Raw genomic sequence first — 10756 nt, 5'->3', positions numbered from 1 at the left:
AAAAATAATCATTTCTTTTCAAGACGCGGTCTTCCGTACTCTTGTTATTGGACAGGCGCCTAGAGTGATCACCGATATAGACTGTGACTCCAGATATCTTTCAATGGCCCTATTCAAAAATGGCGGTAGCATAAGCCTCTTGGGCTATAGGTCGGTTGTAACCCGGAAGTACTCTTCTAAAGGAGGGGGCGGTGAAGCAATCCGGAAGTGGATGTAATGAAGAGGTGCCACTTGGCGGCCATGGCAGCTGTAGTATCGGTGGCTCTGGGTCAAGGCCCAGCGGAGTGGAGTAACATGGGCAGTATCGGGTATAGGGCAGAGACAGCTTTGTATCACCTTCGCTGCTGAACCCCTAAGCCCATCGGTAGAGACCTGCAGGACTCTTTCCCCATTCTAGACTCGGAGGAGAGTTTGCCGGGACTGGTGGGCTGGTCCCAGGCTGGCGAGAACCGCCCCAAAGGAGGTAGGGGAGCCGGGAGGACGAACAAGTTTGCTTGGGTTTTCCTCCTTTTCCTGCTGCCACCTGGGACGTTGTGGAGGGAGTGGGTCCATTGTGCCACCATTCCGACGATTGAAGAAATCGCCCATTGCATACCTTTAACTGTTAACCCTAGGGAATCCAGTGACTGGCGTCTGAAAACAGGGATTGGGACCTGAGATTGCTGAAAGTTCTCTGGTGCTAATATCAGCAAAAAGGGACTGTTTTCAGGTGCGTTCCAGAGAAGGGTTTCGTGAACACATCTGTTGGTGAGGAGGACGAAAAAACTGGAAAGTCCACTTGTCTTGGAATCACCACACGCGTTTAAGAACCTAAGCACCCTTTGAAGCCTCTGAAAATTTGTAGTCTGGTGGCGGTGGGTAAATAAAGGAGGACAGAATGGATGATTTCATCTCCATTAGTTTGCTGTCTCTGGCTATGTTAGTGGGATGTTACGTGGCTGGAATCGTGCCCTTGGCTGTTAATTTCTCCGAGGTAAGAAATTCTCAATTTTCTGTCAGTTGTCAGGATGGCTGCTAGGAAGTACTGACAGTTGTAAAGGGAAGCGGTTTCCTTAATTAAGCTCAGAGCTACAGATCTTCGTAGGAAAAACTATCTTTTTAAAAGATGCATAACATTTCATGGGGCGCCTGGGTGGCTCAGTCGCTTAAGCGTCCGACTTGGACTCAGGTCATCGTCTCACTTTAGGTGGGTTGGAGCCCTGCGTTGGGCTCTGTGCTGACAGCTCAGAGCCTGGAGCCTGCTTCAGATTCTGTCTCCCTCTCTGCCCCTCCTCATTATCTCTCTCTCTCTCTCTCTCTCTCTCTCTCAAAAATAAACATTAAAAAAAAAAAAAGATGCATAACATTTCATAATAGGAACAAACCTCATTTTAGGCACTAGAGCCCTTAACTTGGGGTGGGTGGAGCCACTGAAGATCCTGGGGTACTCTGAACCTTGTGAAATTGCATACAAAAATTTAGGACTCTGCACATTTTCCTGGAAAGAGGTACCATAACATTCTTTGGATTCCCAGAGGTTCCAAGGAATCAAGTTTCCAGATTGCTATCAAGGAACATAAATGGGGAATATTATTTGTCTGTATGCATTGAAATCAATATACTTTATCTTTTTGAGGAAATGAAGCATAGTTTTTTGGGGGGAGAGGTAATTTTTTTGGATTAGAATCCAAAATTTTCTGGTTTTTTGAATTAGTTTTTTGTTAATACAAAAATGAATTCATGCTAACGAATGAAGATAAGAAAACTAGATTGTTCTTAACTCACATTTCCTTTTAAAGAAAGAGAGCATTGGAATGCATATTTGAAGTTGTTTCAGATCTTTACTTAGAAATGAAATTTTTGTTAATATGTTTTGACATTTTGGTTAATTTGTACATTTGTCCTCATTTGCACAAACATTAATGAGTGGGGAAGAAAGGTGGAAGCATTGTTCAGTTAAAAGTGCGGATAAGTTCCTCATAAAGAGTTGACAGCATGCACAGTGCTCAGACATCTAGGGGAGAAAACCCATTACATTTGGAAGGAACAGGATTTCATGAGTATTTGGGGGTTCAGCAGTAAAATAGGCCCAGTTTCACCGCCAGTCCTGAAAGAGCTTCGTGAGAGAGCAAACTGATAGACCAAACCTAACCCACAGACTTAATTTGTTAGGTTAGCACAGTATTTAAGGTTGTTATTGCTTTTTTTTTTTTTTTTTTGTCTGTATTCCCTGAAGGCAGTAGTTGGCTAGAGCTGAGCAGTGGTAGATTGTTAAGGTCTTTGGCTGTGAAGCCTGCTTCACTCATTTGGGCCACCTGCTGTCCAGTACTTTGTAAGCCTGCTTTATTCTGCCTTGAACCATATTTTCTATTAACTGCATTAGAATTGAACTGGCCTTATCAGGGCTAATATTTGTGAGATTTAAGTTGGCGTATATATTTAAAAACTTAACTGAGGTAGCATTTATCAAAAATTATAATGTCTTCAAATAAGAGATTAATGAAACTTTATTTGTATAAAGTGCTGAGAACTTTTCCAGTTTCAGTATCTTCTTGAACCATCTTGAGTGGTTTTTGCAATATGCGATCTGCTATCTTCTTTTTCACTGAAAGGAAATGTGTACATGAGTGGTGTAATTAACCAAGCCATTAATAAAGATAATTAGTATGACATGTCATTTATGGCTATCTGAATTGATGGTCAAGTGGTCTTTTCCAGCTGTAGGCCTTAAAATGCTATAAATAACATTCATGATATTCTTTTATTATTACAGCAGGCACAGTCCATTTTGAGCTCGTAGAATAAAAATGAAAATTATATATAACTTAGACATGTTAGAATTCAACTGATTTTTTTTATCTTCTGGAAATTAAGCATTTTTTCTAGACAGATTATACTATTATGTATTGACGTATCATGAAACTAGTGAGATGATAAATGTGTAAAAACTAAACTTCATTCATGGAGGCTGGAAAGCAGTTTCTACCTTTAGCAAATAGTTCCTAAGCTTCTATACTGGCTAAACAACTTTCCTTTAAAAATTTTTTTTAAGTTAATTTATTTATTTTGAGAGAGACAGACAGCATGAGCGGGGGAGGGGCAGAGAGAGAGGTAGAGAGAGAGTGAATCCCAACCTGGTTCCGTGATGCCAGCACAGAGTCGGACGTGGGGGCTCAAACCCACGAACTGTGAGATCATGACCTGAGCCGAAATCAAGAGTCAGACACTTAACAAATTAAGCCACCCAGGAGCCCCTGAACAACTTTACTTTTTAAGGAAATCTGGCTTTTTTTTAGAGACTAGCATTATTATAAATAAAAAGACCAATCTAATTTATTTTACAGTTCACTTTCATCTATATGGAAACATATGCTTTTTATTCATGTTCTTAATCTAGCTGCTGCTTTTATTCAATACAGTATTTCCCCTTAGAATTTCTCAGACAGGAATAAAAGTTCAAAAACCCATTAATTATGGCAAAATTAGTGTTTAGAAATGAGTTAAAATTAAGTAACCTGAAAATTGCTGCAGCAGTGGTGCCTACCTGTTGTATCTGACCATCCAGCTTTATGTGACCGTGATCTCATCACTGTCTTCGGCATTCCTTGCCCCTAGACCAACTTTCTTGATGCTTTTGTAACTTCTTTCTTGCTTCCTTTATGCCTAAGTGATTTCTAAAATGAAGGAAAGGAAAATCTCTGATTCCTTTTTTTTTTTTAATGTTTACTTATTTTTGAGAGAGAGAAAGAGAGACAGAGCACAAGCGGGGGAGGGGCAGAGAGAGGGAGACACAGAATCTGAAGCAGGCTCCAGACTCTGAGCTGTCAGCACAGAGCCCGATGTGGGGCTCGAACCCACAAGTCATGTTCTCATGACCTGAGCGGAAGTTGGATGCTCAACTGACTGAGCCAGCCAGGCGCCCCAAAATCTCTGATTCTTGAAAATACTTACGAGCAACTGATGCTGAAGATGCTCTGTTCTTCAGCATATGGGAAGGAGAAAAACTAAAGTTGTAAAGAAGGCCAGAGCATGCCTTACACAAATGAAATCCCATCTGGTAAAGGAGTTGGAACCACTAGGTTAGTACTATCTTACGATGTTAGATTCAGTTGGTAACGAGCAGTTTTCTTTGGCTCTGAAAGAAAATGCTATGTAAGTAGGTGAAGAGCCTACAACTTAACGTTACCTGGAATTAACCCAGCTTAGCAAGTGCTCTGACTGATGAATGAAGTTAACAGCCATGACCGAAGTGAGATGTTAGATGGGTTATCTGAGGATTGTTACTTACCTGAGCACGTCTCCTCTTTGCCACAGAGCTGGTAACAGAGAGCAAGCTGTTCGCACCAGAGCTCTAGGGCAGTGCTCCTCCAGCTATCTGGTAGATGACTAGTTTTTGGTCTTGTTTAATTTCCATCCTATTGCAGACCAATATATTTATAAAAATTAAACCCTAAAAAAAAGAAATGGAAAAAAAGGCATATGAACTACAAGCCCAAATGCAGTGTAATCATATTGAAGAGGCATACAATTTCTTATATAATTGTAATGTTTCTATCATATACAATGTTCTGAAGGCTTTGTCTCAGTTTCACACTTCTCTTGTTGCAGACCGGTTTGGATTATAATACCATCTTCTTCCTGTGTTAAAATCGTATAAACCCATAGGTATGCAGATGAAAGTAGTGCTGCTCTCCCTTCAGTAAGGGATTCAAGATGACCAGTAATGCACTCAAGCCCCAGGAACTGTCTGGGACAGGTAGTGTAGTTCAAAATCAGTGTTGCTTTTTGAACAAGCTCTTTTAACAGCCAGATCTTTCCTTTTAAATGACCTTATAGGACTGTTGTGAGGAGGTAATGAATTAATATAAGGGCGAGGCTGTATTCTAGGCCATAATAAGAACTTTAGAAAATGTTGAGGATTATACTCCTTACTAATTATGAAAACTTCTTTAAGGTTTTCATTTTTAGAACTTTGTTCTAAATTATAATTTTTTCTAAAGTTTATTTATTTTGAGAGAGAAAGAGAGAGGAGGGGAGGGGCAAGGAGAGAGGGAGAGAGAGAATCCCAGGCAGGCTCCACACTGTCAGTGCAGGGCCCAGCACAGGATTCGAACTCCTGAACTGTGAGATCATGACCTGAGCCGAAACCAAGAGTTGGATGCTTAACCAACTGAGCCACCCAGGAGCCCCTTAAGTTATAATTTTTAAGACTTTATTTTGAAACAGACTCCTAATAGAATTCCTCCATCCCATCTCCAGTTACAGAAACTTCTCAGCATTTTTGTTTGGAATCTGAAAGGTCTTGTTTGGGGATTGGCATTCCTATTCACCATGAATGCTCCATTTGGAGAGACCAAGCCTTCTCTAGTCTGCCTGCCTTAGAGTATTTTTCTTAGTATTTGCCTTTTTTTTTCTTCATTAGTTCTCATTTTAAGCTTTGTTTTATTTTTCATGTGTTTAAAAGTTTTATGTCTAATTATCATAACTCATTCATGATAAGTATCTTTGGGACTTTGAGTCACCAACAAAACAGACATTTGTGTCTAAGGAATAAATTTGTTCAGCATGCTTTTCTGACAATTGGTTCTTTTTGAAATAGATGTGACAAAGTGGTATTTTTTTTTTAATTTTTTTTTTCAACGTTTATTTATTTTTGGGACAGAGAGAGACAGAGCATGAACGGGGGAGGGGCAGAGAGAGAGGGAGACACAGAATCGGAAACAGGCTCCAGGCTCTGAGCCATCAGCCCAGAGCCTGACGCGGGGCTCAAACCCACGGACCGCGAGATCGTGACCTGGCTGAAGTCGGACGCTTAACCGACTGCGCCACCCAGGCGCCCCTACAAAGTGGTATTTTTTAAGGGCTTTTGCATTGTCTGGTATATTAACGTTTTCTTCTCTTCAGGTAATGCAATAAATGTGATGCCTGTTTGGAATTTCATTTCTAAATTCAAACAGTTTACACTTTGCTTTCTCTCTACCCATACCTGGAAAACAATCAGTAACTTTATGTCTTAGAAGATTATTGTTTCATAAGTGTCTTTGCTTGATAAAAATGTTTGGATCAGGGGCGCCTGGGTGGCTCAGTCGGTTAAGCGGCCGACTTCGGCTCAGGTCATGATCTCGTGCTCCGTGAGTTCGAGCCCCGCGTCGGGCTCTGTGCTGACAGCTCAGAGCCTGGAGCCTGTTTCAGATTCTGTGTCTCCCTCTCTCTGCTCCTCCCCCGTTCATGCTCTGTGTCTCTGTCTCAAAAATAAATAAACGTTAAAAAAAAAAATTAAAAAAAAAATGTTTGGGTCAAATAAAAACTAGATAAAATCTGGTCCAATATTTTCTTGAAAAGCTTTCTTTTCCCTAGGATATTATGTGGATAAGTGCTATTGAAACTTACCTGTTTAATAATATTAATAATAGTTAGTGCTTACTGAGCTCCTTCTGTGAAGTGCCAGGCACCGATATGCGGTATCTTATTTAATCTCCAAGAGGAGACAGATAGGTACTGGTATACCTCACTTTACAAATGTGCATACTCAAGGCTTGGAGAGTGTGGTAGACACTGGTAGAGGTGGGATTTGAAACTAAGTCAGTTTGATTGCCAGTCCAAAGCACTTGACCGTTAGATATTTCCTTTTCTGATGAACGCTGTAAAGAAGGAATGAAAGACCATGGGTCTAGATTGGCACCTTAACTCCCCAAATTAGGAACATCTTAACACCACTGACTTTATCTCCATTAGCTCCCCAAATTAGGAATATCTTTAACATCACGGACATTCTACCTTCCACAGTACATCTCCTGCCTTGTGCTTTGTCAGTATAGCAGAATTGAAACTACAGAGGTAAACCACCTTCAAATAGCATTGAAACCTTTAAGAAAGAGTGGAATGTATCCTAAATGCCCTTTAAATTGACACCTGCCAACTTAGAATCTGAAGCAGTTCCCATTTTGAACTGTCCAAAATTAATTTCATACTTCATAATCAAGTCAATTGTAAATTGTGATATTCGAGAATTCGCATCAGAGGTGCCTGGGTGGCTCAGTCGGTTAAGCGTCCAACTTCAGCTTAGGTCACGATCTCGCGGTCCGTGAGTTCAAGCCCCGCGTCGGGCTCTGGGCTGATGGCTCAGAGCCTGGAGCCTGCTTCCGATTCTGTGTCTCCCTCTCTCTCTGCCCCTCCCCCGTTCATGCTCTGTCTCTCTCTGTCTCAAAAAGAAATAAACGTTAAAAAAAAAAAAAAAGAATTCGCATCGTTTTTGAGGGAAGAAGACCTAAAATGAGTTCAGAATGCCTCTGTATGTGATAGTCTTAACCTTTCCTGTAATTGAAGAATTTAGATGTGCAACTTTGTTGAATGATAACAAGGTTTAAGATCCTCTGTAGTTCAGTTTGAAATCCCAGGTAATAAGTAGTAATGCTAAGTGTAGTACAGGTATTTCTTAAAACCTGATGGAATTGTGGAAGTCTCAGTCTGCCTCAAATACTAATATCGAATGTCTAATTTTATTGAAATAAAATAGAACTAGGTAGCAGTTGGTCTGGAAATTCTTCTGCCCCAGTTATATGGATTTTTAAGTGATGAGGCCTTGGGGTTAACTACTGGATAATTACATCTAAGTATCTGTTGCAAGCCTTGTATGTCACTAGGGGTCAGTTTTCTAGTAACCAAAAAATATACCCTAGTTTCAACACCTTACATATTCCTTTCATCAATTCTTCATGCATTTGACAAAGGCAAATTGGGGAATCAAGATGGATGCTAAAAGCAAAAAAAAAAAAAGAAAGGAAAAAAGAAACAATGAAATAGGTTTTGTGGTGAAGCAGTTGAGCATAATGTTTAAGAGTACAGATTCTGGAGCTAAATTACTAGATTCAGATAGTGGCTCTGCCATTTGCTGGCTGTTGTGAGCCTGGGCAAATTACTTGGACATTTTATGACTCTTTTGTAAGATGAGTATCTATCTCATAGGATTGTTGTGAGGACTAAATGAATTAGTATATGTAAAGCAATTATAGTAGAACATGCTTAACATAGTACTTAAAAAATATTGGCTATTATAATAGAGATGAAGGAGAATATTGGTAGCACCTCTGTTGTATAGAAATTGTCCATCCGGAAACCTCATTAGTCTAAAGGATCAGAAAAGTCTCTGATTAGCTAAATAGGCAGACTGACTGTCCCTGGCTGTCACTTCTGTGTATCATTTTTTGTAATTCTAGTGGGTTAGTATGCCAGTTATCAATTTACTGCCTCTCAGCTCCAAATTCACTCTCCGTTGACCACTCTGCAGAAATGGATCTGGGCCCTTTAAATATCTTTCCTTTGCCAGCTGGCACAACATCGCACTTTGTCAATAGGGGATACTGGAGAGAAATTTAAGAGGAATGGCTTTTCCTTCTTGGTCCAGGCTTGCCCAGCAGGCTCCTAGGCAACTATTCTGGCAACAATTCTTATAGGCCAGGCTGCCCACCTTCCCCTGCAGGTTCCTCGCAGCGCGTACGTTTGACTTCTCAGGCCTCTGGAAGGCTTCTCCAGGGCCCAGCTCCTGCAGGCAGGTTTTCAAGCCCCAGCCTCCCGCTGAGCACATACTTCTCCGGCACCCAGCACCCAGCAGTTCTCACTGGCAGCACTTCCCCTTGGCAGTTTTGCAGGAGAGCCTCTCCAGTAAGACACTTTCCCATAAACAGCTTTCCCCAACAGCCAAGAGTGCAGATTTCCAGCAAGTTCCACCAGTGTGGCACCACAGAAACTTCTCTGCCTGTAATATTGTGACTTATAATCAGTATATATTTGGTCTTCCTGTTTCTGGCACAGAGCTCCTAAAACCCTTGGAATTTCCCAAGTGATGAGAGCCATAAAGGTATCTTCTGGCTGTGAATGAGATGATTTTTAGAACGCCCATAGTTAACGTAGGGTTGGAGGCTGGTTGCCAGGGGAACCAACCAACTGAGGGATTGGAAGGTTGGAACCTTCATTCCCAGCTGGGAAGAGAGAGGGGCTGGAGGTGAGATCAACTGCCAGTGGCCAATGATTTGATCAATCTTGCCTAGGTAATGAAGCCTCCATAAAACCCCAAAAAGACAGGGTTCAGAGAGCTTCTAGGTCGATTGACACATGGAGGTGCTGGAAGAGTTTTACGCCTGGGGAGGGCATGGAAGCTCATCGCCCTTTCCCCATACCTTGCCCTGTGTATCTCTTCCATCTGGCTATGTCTGAGTTCTGTCTTTTTACAAGTAACTGGTTAATCTAGTAAGTAAAATGTTTCTTTGAGTTCTGTGAGCTTCTGTCTCAGGTTAACCAAATCCAAGGAGAGGGGATCATTGGGACCTCCAGTTTATAGCCAGTCAGACACAGCTGACAAACCTGGACTTGCACCAGTGTCTGAATGTAGCTAGGGCGCAGGGGTGCAAGAGCACCCCGTTTGGCCACTGGCCACTGACAAAACCCAAAGGCAGAGAGATGAGAGGTGGTAAAACAAGAAAGGAATTTATTTCAGCGAGGCCAGCGCTGGGAAGACAGTGCACTGGCATCTCAACATTGTCTCCAAAGGGCCAAAAATACTTTCAGGTTTCTATAGGAAAATGTTGGCCAAGGCCCGATGGGTAGATGCAGGATAATCAGGTCAGTCATTGCCTTGGGGTCAGTTATACAGGGTCTTGCTGGCTTTAGGCAGCCCTTTATCGCTCTCAGGGGGGTAGTTTCAAAGGGGGTGTTTTCAGTTCCCTTCAGGGGATGTTTGGCCCTCCGGGTGGGTCTTTTGTCTGAGTTAAGAGATAACCTGGAAAGAAGAACTTGATCAGTTAGTTAGAATGGAGGTAATTGAAGTCCTCTTTCATGAAGGTGAGGGGCAGTCTTGTAGGACTGAACCCTTAACCTGTGGGCGCTGATGTCTACAGCAGATAATGTTAGAACTAACTTGGATTGGGGGCGCCTGGGTGGCGCAGTCGGTTCAGCGTCCGACTTCAGCCAGGTCATGATCTCGCGGTCCGTGAGTTCGAGCCCCGCGTCGGGCTCTGGGCTGATGGCTCAGAGCCTGGAGCCTGTTTCCGATTCTGTGTCTCCCTCTCTCTCTGACCCTCCCCCGTTCATGCTCTGTCTCTCTCTGTCCTAAAAATAAATAAACGTTGACAAAAAAATTAAAAAAAAAAAAACAAAAAAAAACTAAGTTGGATTGTGGGACACCCAGCTGTGCCCCAGCATTGCTTGATGAGGGGAACCCTTCACCCCCCAATACACACACACACACACACACACACACACACACACACACACACACACACCAAAATTGGTCCCAGAATCTTTAACCTCTCTTCACTGAGCCCCAGCCATGCCCCTTCCAGCAGGGTTTGGATTTCAGTCCGCATGGGACCTCTTTGACCACCCTTACCTCAGTCTTAGAGTAGACACTCCTCCTTTTATCTGCTATTCTTACATTCTTTAGAGGTCTCGTTTGTTAGCTCATTTCTCATTGTTCCATCCCCTGTTTTAAGCTTTCTCTGTTCAAATTATGATTTTTCTTTCTTGATTGGACCCTGACTAATACAACTGGGTAATGGGTCATAAAAATCGAATAACTACTAAGACTGAACAGTGAATCAGGCCTGGAGGAAGATAAGGCAGTTCAAGTGCCATGATGTGAGGTAGCTGACCTTCAGTGTCAGTGCCTGGAAGTCATTAGGGAGTAGTGGAAACTGTGGTCATCTGAAGAACTTGGGCCATTTGACGAGGTCTGCCTTGGTGTCACCAAATCTTCCTCCTCTTGAGAAGCTGGAAGTCAGGA

The 10756-nt window shown here is 42.2% G+C and overlaps 1 protein-coding gene and 1 long non-coding RNA gene across 2 annotated transcripts in view; both read left to right on the top strand.

The window, feature by feature from the left end:
• The first annotated feature begins 131 nt into the window (after window positions 1-131).
• The window catches only part of SLC39A9 (solute carrier family 39 member 9), a 51731-nt gene continuing 41106 nt past the window's right edge, over window positions 132-10756 (top strand). The window contains exon 1 of the mRNA XM_025918670.2: window positions 132-973. Coding sequence (XP_025774455.1) covers window positions 878-973 — 96 coding nt within the window. The 5' untranslated portion in view covers window positions 132-877. The remainder of the gene's footprint in view (window positions 974-10756) is intronic.
• On the top strand, window positions 980-6045 carry LOC147579861 (uncharacterized). Its single transcript, XR_015252230.1, has 2 exons — window positions 980-5588; window positions 5827-6045. It is a non-coding gene; the product is annotated as an uncharacterized LOC147579861 (long non-coding RNA).

The sequence above is a fragment of the Puma concolor genome, chromosome B3 (assembly GCF_028749965.1).
Source record: "Puma concolor isolate L17-30 chromosome B3, mPumCon1.1.hap2, whole genome shotgun sequence".
Lineage (NCBI taxonomy): Eukaryota > Metazoa > Chordata > Mammalia > Carnivora > Felidae > Puma > Puma concolor.
Note: the sequence above shows the minus strand (reverse complement) of the source record. Positions and strands in the feature narration are given on the sequence as shown.